The sequence below is a fragment of the Denticeps clupeoides genome, unplaced genomic scaffold (genome assembly GCF_900700375.1).
Source record: "Denticeps clupeoides unplaced genomic scaffold, fDenClu1.1, whole genome shotgun sequence".
Lineage (NCBI taxonomy): Eukaryota > Metazoa > Chordata > Actinopteri > Clupeiformes > Denticipitidae > Denticeps > Denticeps clupeoides.
The window spans coordinates 31,576-46,225 of NW_021629697.1; the positions used below are offsets into that span (position 1 = coordinate 31,576).

The 14,650-nt window shown below is 44.0% G+C and overlaps 1 protein-coding gene and 1 non-coding gene across 2 annotated transcripts in view; both read right to left on the bottom strand.

Moving 5' to 3' along the window:
• The window catches only part of LOC114771773 (utrophin-like), a gene marked incomplete at its 3' end in the record, with an annotated part of 36,251 nt that extends 29,895 nt beyond the window's left edge, over positions 1–6,356 (bottom strand). Inside the window, 2 exon segments of the mRNA XM_028965120.1 lie at positions 3,754–3,894; positions 6,057–6,356. Of these exon segments, the coding sequence (XP_028820953.1) occupies positions 3,754–3,835 (82 nt within the window).
• A 3,548-nt stretch (positions 6,357–9,904) lies between these two features.
• Positions 9,905–9,987, bottom strand: trnal-uaa (transfer RNA leucine (anticodon UAA)). The gene has a single exon. It is a non-coding gene; the product is annotated as a tRNA-Leu (tRNA).
• Positions 9,988–14,650: the final 4,663 nt, after the last annotated feature.

The window sequence follows — 14,650 nt, forward strand, 5'->3', positions numbered from 1 at the left end:
CAACGGTGAGAGCCTCCTCCCTCTCTTCTTCGGTCTTGCTTTGTCTTTTATTTTAGGGTGACTGTTATCGGTTAGAGCTGCTGAGTGAAAACCAGGGGATAAAAGGTGACGCTGCTGGTGCACGAGAGGCTAAGGGACCACGTAATGCGTGGTATGAATCACACGTAACACACACCGGAAAGCCAAGCAAGATCGCAGCTGTTTTGAGGAAATAGTTGGAAGAATAGAACATGCTAAGTACATTTACATGAAAAAAGTAAGCCAAGTGCTCTGAATCCTCCATGTGGAGGAGGACATGGAGAGAGAGAGAGAGAGAGAGAGACGGTACTGACAGGTGCACCCACATCTTTTGTTCAGGAGAGATTCGCTTACAAGAAAGTTATCAGAGACACAGCATCCAAAAGGGAAATTGTCAAAAGAAAAAATTGCATTTACCTTCACTCACACACACACACACACACACACTCAGAACACGGAGGCACTGAGCAAGACAGAGAGAGCTGGTGAAAAGGAAAGGGGAAGGAATGTAGAGGAGGAGGGAACACTTCCTCTCCAGCTCCCAGCACACTCACCCAACACAGGGACGCCGCTCTCCTTCCTGCGTTTTCGCCATGGCAACCATTTACTGAAATTCATCGTCCAAGTTTAAGAAGGGAGGCAACACTGAACAGACGACAGACAGGAAGAAGATGACAGGAAGTGTGTGTAGCAAGGCAGAGTGCATGCTGGGTAATTATTTTCCATCCAAACCACAGAGAAAGAGCAAGAGAGAGAGAGAGAAAGAGAATAATATATATATATTTCTATATTTTTAAAAGTTATGTCCATACTGTATGTAGCACGAAAGAGCAGAAAGATGAAGAGTTTCTGGGGTTCACAGGCACCAGCAGACGTCACACAAACATTTTGTTGGTGAAGTGTACTGATTGCGAGGGTGTTTCCACCACTCTCACCACACAGGACACAAGAGCTCCGCCTACTTTCACTGAATTGCAAAAACTCAACTGTCAGGAAGAAAGTATTTAGTATTAAAAAAATATTTAAATCTTATGAGCTGAATAGGAAAGGGGGGGGGGGGGGTCATGGGTTTGCAACAGGGATAGTTTCCATCAGATAAATGCAGTTTTAGAGAACAATGTGGGGAAAAGAACCGAATTTGTATGAAAAAAATGTAATTAATTGCTGTATCAGTTCATATTGGACCCCATTATCAGCCCAGAATTTCACAACTGTTGCACACACGGATCCTCATTAGACTATGGGTGGGACGATTCAGGGGTCTCTGGACAGTAATGCAGCGATTTATGTGAAAACTCAGTATTGTGGACAACCGCCTCAGGTTATCACGACATCATTGTTACCATGGACAACATAAAATGCCATCGTCTCATGGGATTGTGTTTGCGTTTTCCACCCCGCCGGTCCAGAAAAAGTTGGATGGCTAGAGAAACCAATTTAAACGTGTCTCCACTTTCTTGAAGGGTCAGCAACAACATCTTACACAGGAAAGCAAGACCGCGCCAGATAAAACAGAAGTTAACTCAGACTGAAACGAGCACTGAGAAAAGTGCGGGACTTGTTTTAAATGTGCTGCTGAATCGTTGCTGTTGTGAAAATTGGCAACTGAAAAGGAATAAAATGGCTGAATGATGCAGATAAACATAAAAAAACAAATAAAACTGTTCTGTTATTGTGGTGGTTCTCCATGTAAAGGGTTAATAAATCCCAATAAAATTTATTTGAATTTAAAGAGCATGAAAAATGGGAATAATGGACTACTGCCTCGTTGTAAGGCCTGCCTCCTTACAGTTGTTCCACTGATGACAACAAGCCAAGAAAATGTAGCCAGGAAATGATGTGCACACACACACCCACCCACACACACTAGGCACACCCTTCCCAAACCTCCTGTCAGTAAAACTCCCCCCACTGGGTGACACAGCCTATGGCATTTCAATCAGTAACACTCAGTCTTTCATTTACAGATACACACACACACACACACACACAATCAATTAAATGAATCTGGGACATGTCTGAGTGAAATATATATCACTAGCAGAACTCTCTCTCTCTCTCTCTCACACACACACACACACACACACACACAAGGCAGCATTACCAGAGAGAGGGAGGGAGAGATGTGTTATTGGATCCCTCAGCATCTATTCATCAGGTTCTTCCGCTGCAGCATCTCACATTACAAAAAACACACACACACACACACACTCATCATAACAGTGCCTTGGGAAAACGGAGAGATGTTGTGCTTATCAACAACAAGCACACACATTATCATCATCATCATGACCTACGTCGGGTCTCCCCAGTCTTACACTCGTTCGCCTACGCACACCATACGACAGATACAGAAAATATACACAAGCACACAGGGTCACAGAGAGTCACTTTATGCAATTACATTCACACACATACACTCTACGTCAGTACATCTTAGACCGAGTTCAGACACTCGGTCTAAGACACCCATCTGGGAGGGTGAACTTCATATCATTGCGTTTACGTTTGTGTCTCTTAGAGAACTCTGCACTACACTTGTTTTTACAAGACAAAACGAAATATTTCCCATTTAACAGAAATAACTTGATAATACAGCTCTGACACGCCCATCTCTACACGCCAAAATCCATTGTCTTTTCCTTCCAGCTGGTGGAAAGGAACGTAGCGAAGTGAGAGGAACCAGTCCGTGCAGCCGTTGGCTAACTTCAAATGGCCTGGGTGTGTCTGATAGGACGCTGAAGAACGAGAAATATAAAAATTACAATTACAAGAACAGGGTGGTGACATATGGGCTCCTGGGCATCTTCTCTGACACCCTCGGTCACACACTTACACGTGCACTCACACACACACCCACGATTTCAAAGTGTGGCCGAGAGTCGCAGTATAAAAACGTGGCAGCTGCTGTCACCGGACATAAAGCAGCAGTGTGGCCGGGACAGGGTCCAACCGTCCACATACCAAATATGTCTTTCCCGGACATTACAAACACATTCACTCACGCGGCGGTAGCGGCATCTTTATTAGGAACATGTACCCGTTTAGCTCCTCTTCTCTACATGCATAGAACCGCCATCGACACAGCGGTGACACAGACGCTGCCACTTTATAGGGTCACTACATGAAATTAGTATTGTCACAAAGTCAAGGCAAAACTGAGAGAGCGGACCTTCGCTCTGATGACAGCGTTTCACGCTCTTCTCCACACTCATTTCCTTCTCAGCCTCCTAAAACCAGAGTGTGCAAGAAGAGAAGTTCTTTCCTGTGCTGAACTGTGGAAAAGAGCTCCCATCATGGCCCAAAGTTCTGATGAGCAGCGTCTAACACGAAGTACTCATCACGTTACCTAAAACTAAAATAACTGCAGTTCTACAACTGAAATGATACAAATGTGATGTAACAACTGCTTGTGTGTTTGGAAAAGGGCGGGGCGGGTTGGAAAGTGTCACTGCTGGGTAGGAAGGGGTCCATCAACCCAGCCCACCAAACCAGGGCTCGTACCGCTGATAAACGGCTAGAAGATGCCGATTACAAAGTTGAGAAACCAGCAGGGCGGCTCCGCTCCATATTCAGAATCGTGACAGGTTTCACGTGGCCGCAGGGTTGAAAAAAAAAAAAAAAAAAAAAAAGTCACGTGTTCAAACCTCGCTTACAGCCACTGTGTCCCTCAGCAAGACGCTTGTCTCCAGGGGGGAAGTAGTTTCCCTTTTCAGCCCCGGTCTGACGACCCACCTGATCTCCACTTGATGATGTCGCTGAACTCGCTGTCGACACCCCCCTCTGCCGTGTCCCCCGGAGACCGTGCGTCGGCCATGCCGTCCTCTGTTTACAGCGGGCCCTCGTCCTTCAAAAGCCACAGTGTCCTTCCTGCTCCTGTAAACGAGATTGGAGAGGGAGTCACCTTGCGATGTTGAGTCTTGGTCCTGCCTGCCAGACAGTGCTGGACTCTTGGAGGTACTTTCTGACTTGACATGAACGCCATAATAAATCAGCCATGAGCCATCGGGACACGGACTCCGAATGCAGGAGCCGCGGTTTCCCAGCAGAGCTTCACACCGCCTCCGCCGGTTCGACTTTACCGCAATGCTTCCTGGTGCCATGCCTTCCCCGGGTAAGCGACGCAGATACCTGATACCTGTATCCTGCTTTTGGGTCAGCATGGTCACCCTGACCAGTCAGTCAACAGACTGTGACGGTGCAGTGGCAGCCCAGCGGGTATGGAGGTTGGCGGTTCGAATCTAGAACCGCTGGGGTGCCGCTGAGCAAAGCACCGTCCCCACACACTGCTCGCCTGTCATGGCCGCCCACTGCTCACCAAGGGTGATGCTTAAAAGCAGAGGACACATTTCGTTGTGTCACCATGTGCTGTGCATCATAATGACAAACACTTCACTTTCTTTCAAAAACTCTCATCTGAGTTACAATAGATCCTTCAATGGATCAGACAGCACAAGTGTTCCCACGAGCATCACAGATCCTGACACTGCAGACGAGGACCATCCCACAAGACCTGCACATTCAGGAAGACGCAGCCATGTAGCTTTTACAATTTGTCCATTGTCAAAGTTGCTCAAATCCTTTTGTTGCCCAATTTAATTTTCACACCCACCGCCTTGATAATGTTCTGACTGCTCACACACCCCCTCGTACCCAGACTCATTAAACTGGCCAATCCGTGTTGTCCAAGAGAAAGTTCCCAAAAGTTCCAGTCATTCTCGGTTTAGAGCCAAGACACACACACACAGAGAGAAAGAGACATAAAAACACGGTCAGTGAACTCGTTTCGTTACGATCACCGATGACGTCACCAATAACCGCAGGACGCTGGGACGTGACACGGCGCGGGCCCAACATGGAGCACTGGCGTGGCGCCGCGGCACGCGGAGCCGCGTGAAAGGCCCGAGGAGGGCAAGAGGGAGAGAGAGAGAGAGAGGGAGGGGGAGAGAGAGAGGGGGAGAGAGAGAAAGGGAGAGAGAGAGAGAGAGGAGGGGGAGAGAGAGAGAGAGAGGGGGAGAGGAAAAGGTAAACAGAGGGGGGGCGCGTGGCCTGACTGCAGTCATGTGACCTAAACTGCTACAAGTACCGCTTTAACTACAAACCAGATGGATACAATTTCCAGTCTGTCAGAGCCCCGCCCCCGTGTCAGAATAAAAATGGAAAATAAATAAATACAAACCACACGCGGCACGAGCACACGGCTTCCCAAAACTTTTTAATTATCCACTGTTTAAAAAAAAAAAAAAAAAAAAAAAAAGAACAAGACAAACCCACAAACCACCGCGACCCAATTCCCACCGGCGCTGGTCTAGAAATAGCCACTTCCTGACTAGTTTAAACCATACCAAGTACTACTAAATGTATTCAATATTTCTTTTAATATTGCTGCAAATGTATGAGACATTTCCACATATATGTATTACCTTAAACGGACCACAATTTGTTAATTTGTGTAAAACGTTATTAGACGTTTATTACAACCATTCCTCCTTAAGATACACAACATTAACAACCAAACATGCAGACATTTCGAACCCTTCCCAGCGTCCATGTGGCGGCCTTTAAAAATGTCCCGAGTTTTTCGCTCCCTCCCCCAGAACCCCTCCACCGCCCTGCAGCGTGTCAACAGACAGCCATTTACAATCCCCAGCGAGCGGGGCCTACCTGAGCCGCGAACCCCCAACTCGCTCACAACTCTGCCTGACTGAATGAACTGCGGGGTTTTATCCCCGCGGGTTTCTCCGAGCGCCCATTAAACGGCTTGCAGGGGGCGTTTTACACGCGTTTTAACCTACTGAAAGCAGCTAACGCACTGGCGGCTGCCGCGGGTCCAACCGCGTCGCGGTTTGAAGGTTTTTAATCCTCATTTCGGGCCCGAATTTAAAAGGCAAATTCGGGAAGGAGGAGACACGCGCCGTTCAATTCAGGACTAGCTGCAAAGTGCAATGTGGCACCAGGCTGACCTCGGACGGACTGGGGAAAAAAAGAACCAGACCAACTAACGCCATTCTCGGGAAAGCGTGCATCCCCCCCCCCACCTTGCGCCTGTGCCTCCGGCGTGTCTTCGGAGCGTTCGCCCGGGTCAGAGGAGCAACTCCCCGGCCGCGTAGACCGCGCCGGGCCCTTCCAAGTCGGTGTCCGCAGAGGCTTCCACCGCCGGGCTCCGCACCGTTCCCCTCCGTTCCGAAACGCCGCCGACGGGGTTTGGGGCTGGAGCGGGGACAGCCTGCCGTCCCCGGGCTGAACGCGACGCTCCGCGGCGGCAGTCGACGGCTGGAGCCGGAGATCTGCTACTTTAATGGGCGAGCCGAACTTTGTTCCTCTCGCTTACTTTTCCTACGAGGTTGCCAGGTCTGACGAGAGAAATAAGCAGGCGGGTCTGCTACAATTGAAATGGGGCCAATGTGCTACAAAATTCGGTTGAATATGCAGGATGTAATCTACACGAATGTAACGTAACATTAGTTGCACACGACCTGTTGATGTGATAAGAGTGGATGTAACAAAATAAAAAGCTCAGGAGAAATGAGTTAATGTTCACTGTTGTTAATGCAATTTTTTCTTACTGTTACACTGGTTAATGCACAACCCATGCACTTTAACAGACTACATATCCACTACCCATGATGTCTGTGTCTCATGTTCTCGTCGAGCTTGCCTACCTTTAATCATTTTACTAGCCTTACTGTCCTTTAATTGTATTCTATTTTATATTCCCCCTTGTTCAATTAAGTAATTATGTGACTTTTACTCTCAAAACAGGGTGGTTCAGGATGCATTTCACTGCGTGTTGTCCTGCTATAACTATGCATGTGACAAATAAAATCTTGAATCTTACGTGCAAAAAAAAACAAAACAAGTCCGAATAACGTTTGCAGCAGACAGTGCTAAACAGGATTCTGTTGTGTCGACTCAACTAATGGCGGAGGTTAAATCTAACAAAATCTCTCATGAGAAATTAATTGCAGGGAATAAAAGTACCTTTATTACTATATAAAAACCGAGGAAGTGAGCATTTAATAAGTGCATATTTCTGAAAAAAAAAAAAAAAAAATCACGGTCGACAAGTGGTGATGTTTAAAAATTAGCACCGAAATCACTTGGCTTATACCACGCGGACCTGGCAACCATCCCCCCTCTGCCTGCGCGAGCCTGCGGAATTCACGTGAGCGCGCGCCTATGGCAAGCGGTTTCAACATACAAAGAAATCGGACTCCGATTTCAATAAAATACATACTATATTCTCAGTAGAGAAAATACATTTTAGATATCTTTAAACCCTTTAAGATAACAAGTGTCTGTTTTAACATTTAATAACAAGAATGGATACGTATGGCATTTCCATAATATAATTCTTCCTATTCAAAATGAACATTTCAGATATACACAACGAAACTCTTCCTATACACGATTACCCTTTCAGACATGCTCTACATTATTATTCCTAGAAGAATATCCAAAATTACATTTCAGATGTCCAGAATTAGTATTCTACCTATTTGCAGCAACCTTCTTACTAGGAGAAAAGCATGTGAGATATTTACCATCCAGTTCTAGCATCTGTTTTACTAGGAAAAATTTTTGAGTTTTGGATGTGATTACGATGGTAAAATCACTCACTGTCCAATGTGTTATGAATGCTATGAGTGTATATATTATATGTAGAAATAATAAGTTGAAGATTTCAGAAAAAATGGTAGTAAAAACAAAGGGTGGTAGTAGCCTAGTGGGTAACACACTCGCCTATGAAGCAGAAGACCCAGGTTCAAATCCCACTTACTATCATTGTGTCCCTGAGCAAGACACTTAACCCTGAGTGTCTCCAGGGGGGACTGTCCCTGTAACTACTGATTGTAAGTCGCTCTGGATAAGAGCGTCTGATAAATGCCATAAATGTAAATAGAATTGTGGATATCCTTAATGGTATTTTTAATAGTAACAATGTATTGTTGATATTAAGAATAGCATAATGTGTTTTAATGCTGTATATCCAAAAGGAATATTGTGAATAGTATGAACTGGATTTTTAATATCTCACATGTGCATTTCTCCATTCATTATTCATTCTGGATATCTGAAATAGGCATCAATGTAGACACGAATGGGAAACATAAAGTTATTTCTCCTTCGAGGAATAATGAAGTGGATGTTTGAAATGGAAATTGTGGCTGGGAAGAGTTTCATGGTTGATATCTGAAATGTTTATTTTGACTAGGAAGAATTAAATTATGGAGATCTGCAAACACACATTCGTTATTCATATATTAAATGTTCAATGGGCTTGCCATACACGCCCGGCAGTTCTGGGAGGCGGAGGGTTGTGAGAGTGCAGCGATGTGCAGAAGTTTCCTGTCTCTTCACACGTCCTGGTCCCAGATCTCTGCTCAGCGTGACACGGGTCTTCTTATATATATATATTCAAAAAATGATCATATTGTACAAATTACAGAACACAATGACACTTAAATAATACTGCTGCCATCACTCCAGAACTCCTTAACCTACTACATTACATTTATTTAATATTCTGATGTTTCCAACATTTCGCTTCATAATTTAATATTATGTTCTGCTGCTCTAACTATTGCACTTTTAGTTACATCTCCCCATCTCTACTTCAACACATTCATTGTTGTTACTGTACTGTATTGTATGGTGCCATGTGCTGTAGATTATTCCAGATTTCATGCAGAGTATTTAAATGTAAATCTGCCTTGTACACTTGTCAAATAATACTACCTATGTACCCCAAAAAATGTGGGACATTTATCTTTAATTAATTTCCTTCTTTTTTATTTGATTCATCACTTTGGGGTGAAATCTGGTGTCTTACAGGGGTTTTCTAAATGAAGATAACTTGACTAGTCGCTCTTCTTAAAGGGGCAGATGAATCCAGCATTATTTTCAGCCCCTCTGCTGCTGAACCTTGTTGCCCGCTGGTTTATTGCATTCTTTCTGCTCACTATTACAACTCTTTCCAGTGTCGGTGGCTCAAGGGGCTCTATGCATTCCATGAGATGTTTATTTCCAAGTCGTTATTAATGCTATAAATCACCTTTAATATTTGCCTTAATACTTTTAAAGTAAGGTGAAGTCGGGCTACTACATCGAAAAGGCGAGGCTAAAAAAAGAACACTGGAGAAATATTTCCCTAACACAGCCAGGCCTAAACCATGATCTCAAAGTCAAAATGCGTGCCAGTGACATTTTCCCAGCGGCCCTTAATCATGAAAAAAAAACTGCAACTGGCACCAAATAAGCATTCTCCAGGACTGTCCTCATGATCTGAACGCACCCCGTGAAACTCGGTGCTGGAGCTCCCCCTGGCGGACAGATTGAGGCATTGCCGCCATGATTTTCTCGCACACTACGCGCTTTCGCCGACAGGGGGTGCTACACGAGCGCTATATTATTTCACGGCGGATTTCTTTTTTTCCTGTATGTTTGTGTTATTTTACTTTCTCCGAAAGTGAAACCCTTCATAACAAATATAGAAATACCACCCATGCTCACCAAGTTACATTGAATACGTGATAATAGTGACTGAAGACTGGCGTCAGAACTCTGCGCCGGTGAACTGTCTGTCATCCACACGGTATGCAGAAAACTACTTCGCTTTGGGTTAAATGACATAGATTATAAATCTTTTTTTTTGTGTTTTAATGTCGCCTTTGCTAATATATCAAGCTTTAGTCCCACGAAGTGAATTTACCGACGATGTTTACAAGGCAAACGAAGCACGGCGTCAGATGACTACTCGAACCACCGCTGTGGCGAACAGTCGCTCGTCAGCCGTCGAACGGGATTTTTGCGTCTTTATTTTTGGCTTATAGGAATGTAGTTTTTTGGTGTTTTTAATGTCGCTAATAGGGGGAAAAAAGACGCTTACCAGGAGTGGGGTTCGAACCCACGCGGACATATGTCCATTGGATCTTAAGTCCAACGCCTTAACCACTCGGCCATCCTGGTACAGATAATTCCGCCTCATCCCGAGACACAAATTATATCCTGCACCGCTTTTAACATAAAGCCGGCTCGAAACGCGACATTTTTTAATTCGGTACGAGTGCGTTTCAGTCGATCCACGTTACTTTCCTAATGTACGGCGACGGTCGACGTCACGTCTGGGAAATCCCCACTTTTTTTTCTTATAATTTTTATTTTAAAAATCCACATTTTTCGTGTGATTAAAAGGAACCGCTTTTTTATGCCGTCGAAGGACAATATTCCTACCCTTCCGTGTAAAATCCACGTTAAAACGTCTTCCGACCGGGCACCATTGTTCCTACACTACATCTAAACATCTATACCGTCAGAAACATGTGCAGAAAACGGCATTACCAGCTTCATCTAGTTAAGATGGTAAACCAGCTTCAAGTTAGTTTTCGTTTTCTTGTTAGTCATGCTGGTCAACTGGCTAAGACCTGCTAAAACCGGCATAATGCAGCTGAAGGACATGGTATGGATCACGTAAATATGTTAGTTAACCTTTTGAGGACTGTATAAGAAGAAATAATTAAATTTCTTACACGACATGGATTTACACAGTACCAGTAATATCACTTACAGTAATATACAGTAATATCCGTACCATAGATGCATAATTGTATCTTTTTATCACAGATAAAGGACTGACCAATGGCTTCTTTAAAAACATATTGTCATATGTATATTTAGTTTGGACTTTTTAAAATTTAGTGTTTAACCCTGGCTTTGTGCATTTAAATACTGTTAATAATCCTGCTACAGCGCTAGAAGGTTTGGTTGCTAAATTAAAATTTTATTAAATACAAAACAGAGGCACAAATATATATTTAATTATAAAAAGGTCCATGTTGAAGCATAATCATAATTCAGAAACAGTATTTCGTATGTGTAAAAGAAGGCGCTGCCAGACTTTTAATTGTCTAATGACTATTAAAAGGGAGGTTGAACAGGTTTTGGTTTTCATACCATGATGTTTTATTTTTTCACATCAGCATATTATTATATCAATATTAATCGCATCAGGAAAAAACGTGACTTTACTTTACTTTACTTTATTTTGCAGACGCTTTTATCCAAAGCGACTTAAAAGAGGAAGACACCAGCAATTCTCGTTCGACCCTTTGGTTGACCTATGACCCTTTGGTTGAGGTGGAGAATCTGTCCATTGTTCTTTGCAACTTTCATGACCCGCGATTTATTCTCATAGTTTAGGAACTTCATTATCACTGCTCTGGGTCGCACCACTGATCATTGTTAGCTCTGCCAATTCTATGTACCCTTTTAATTGAGACGGTTTCCAGGGAAGTTGTGTTCACCAAGCACCTCAGGGATCCATCTTCCCAGAAAGGCACACACGTCAGCCCCCTCTGTCCCACCAGTCTAAGATTCAAATGGTGGGCTACGGACCAGATACAGAGCCCTAAATGGAAGGTTGCCGCTTCGAATCCCAAACCCAGTTGTTTCTTGCCGACTCTTAATCAAACTTCAAGGAAAAGTAAGAAAAAAATCAGCAAGAGTTGGCTCAGCTTCTTAAGTTTTACTAGCAGAACAGAGCCACCAACACACAACTGAGGTGCCACCGAGCAAATTGCTGTCACCACAAAACGACAATCACTTCATTATCACTTCTGTATGCATATCTATAGTGTATGTTTATGTGTAGTAAATGTAAGCTGTAAGTGTAACAGTGTTGATGTGACACCACCAGCAGAGGGAACTGCAAGGACATGAATATAAAAAAATAACACAGACACACACAGGACCATGTTTACCCTTTCCCATAAAAACCATGTTTTCTGCCTTAATATATCCCCAAAACACAGGCTTCCAGATATAGAGTAAGGCCTGCAGCTTCTCCATTCTGTTCTACCTTTGTGCTTCTGTGCTCCCAACATTTGACACTGTAGCATTTCAGTGTGACACATAAGACTGATGCAATGTCAGGAGACAGCAGGACTGGAACCATACCGCAGCCCAGAAGGAGTGTGTGTGTGTGTGTGTGTGTGTGTGCGCGCGCGTGCATTCTCTGTCTAAGATGGAGATGGAAACAGAGATAGCAACTGAGATACTGTAGCTGAGACAGACAGCTGAGGTCGCAGAGTGCTTCTGTACATCTTTAATGTCTGGTTCCGACCGCAGACTGGAGGGAGACAGTAGTAATCCACACACACACACACACACACACAAACTGCAGAAGCGTCTGAGTTTAGCTCAGGTCACATGTAATTCAACAAATATGGACATGTTCTGTGCTCCAAAATACTTTGTAGCAGCGCTGAGGGTTTAATCATCATTTTGATGGCCTTGGACTATAATATTTGAATCATAGCCAAATAAAAATATGGACGCAGCATAGTATCAGTAGTGAAAACACTCTGCATTTCTTTGTGGAATACTTTACGCATGTAGGAAAGATAAGGAATTCTACAGGAAAACCACAAAATTTACTTTCTAATGATTGGTTATAATTAGCAAGAGGGCCGACTGTAAAAAGACAGACAGTTAGGCAGCCAGCCAGGCAGGCAGGCAGCCAGGCAGACAGACCCACGTCATTCTCACTGTCTATGAGTGATGATGATATCACCTTTCATTTATTAGAGACGACCCTGGTGTGAACATGGTGTAGACAGTTTGTTGTGGTCGGCCAAATGCTTTTTATTCAGCCATAAATCTGTCCTGCTGGGAATATAAAAGGCGTCTGGCGCATCAGGAGCCACCAGGAACACCAGTTGACATTGACAATATTTTATTGGCAATAGTCTTTTTACATTCTTTTTTTCAGTACTATTTTATTGGGTGTCGTGGTGGGTAGTGCTGCGGCTTCACAGAATTTGGCCTCTCGTTTTGTGTGAGTTTGCATCTTCTTCCCATAATGCTGCGGTTTTCCTCCAGGGGCTCAGTTCTCCTCCCGCCACCCAAAGGCATGCAGGCTAGGTGGCTCGGCAGATATTAAGTTGGCTGCAATTGCGAGTGTGTGTGTGTGACTGGTCCATACTGGCGCCCCACCCTGGGTGAGTTCCTGTGGCAGAATGGCTTCCAGCAACTGGGACCCTGATATGGATCAGGCGTTCATGGATCCTCAGTGACTGGGTATTTATCACTGATGTTTCTGTTCCCTGTAGTCTGTTGTTCTCGAGTCAAGGTAGGAAAAGACACGTTTGGCGAAATGAGTTCACACTGAAGCACGCAGATATGCTCAATGGAAATAATGAAAAAATACACAACAATGCAGGCGTAAACAGTTACGGTAAGGAAGGCATAATAAAGAGCAGAGAATATTGCTTCCCTGACATGTTGCAGGTGTCAAAATAGACAAATCTAATGCTGCACCTGAATCATCCACTCATTCACCATATCGTGCAATATAAGGGGAATCAGACAATTTTGCCTTGTCCCCTGGATTATATTTACATTTACAGCTTTTATCAGATGACCTTATCCAGAGTGACTTACAATCAGTAGTGACAGGGACGGTCCACAATGGTTAAGTGTCTTGCACAGGGACACAATGGTAGTAAGAGGGGTTTGAGCCTGTGACTTTGTGTCCTTTTAGTTCCTAGGCGAGTGTGTTACCCACTAGGCAACACTGCACAGACACACACAAATTGAACACTAAGCTGGATGCATAAGTGTGCACACCCTTAAACTAAGACTCATGATCAATCGCGTGAGTAAAAAATGACCATGAACTTGTTTTTATTCCTGTGTGAGCTGACATTCCTTGGATGCCCCTATATCCCTTTTTTATAAAATGAACTGCTTTGGCTATTTCAGCTCAAGATGGTGCAGTAAAGGATAGTTGTATACCACTAATTGTAATACCACTTCTGCTGATGCACTACTGGTGTTAATTGTGACCCACTAATCTTTTGTTTTTAGTTCTTGCCAGTTGTCCCTACACACTTGCACGCTTATTCACACCATATCTCTTTGATACAGTTTCGAAAAAGGTATCATGTTGATTTAAAGTAACAAAACTCAGTATATCAGATATCTAGCTTTTACTGTTACTGATATCTGTGTATGAATGTGTGTGTGAATGCTTATGCAAATGTACCTGTACCAGGGCCATAACTCAGAATTTTATGCCCCAAGAATGAATATTGCACTGGGTTCCCTACATCCTATTTATAACTTTTTTATGAGCCCCCGTCCAGCTGTGTGCCCCTACAATTATTTCAACCTTTCACCCTGTTAATGACGACCCTTTCCTGTGCTGTAACTTAGTGTGTGCTGGAACGGTGGGCCTTAAAAAGTGTCTGTTAAAATGCCCAGACTAGCTGAAAGAGAGTGAGAGAGATGTAAAAACGAGGAAGAGGTGACACCCCTTGGCCAGTGGGGGGCTAAGATTTCAGGCACCACAACAGCGTCACACCTTCTATTTCAGTCCCCTGCACATTTCTGGCCCAGGTTGGGTAACCAGTGAGGGGGCAGAGGGCACGTCCACGTGCTGATTGGCCTCCAATTGACATTCATCGGAGGGCCGAGGACAGGAGCATGAGACGTTGCTAAGTTCTTTTAGCAAGGGGCGAGTCTTAGAGCTCACAGCAGCATTTCACAGACAAAAATTGTAATTGGCTGGGTTTTTTATGTTACCAAAAGACTTCCACAGACAATCATTAAAATAGTGTTAAAATAGTTTTCA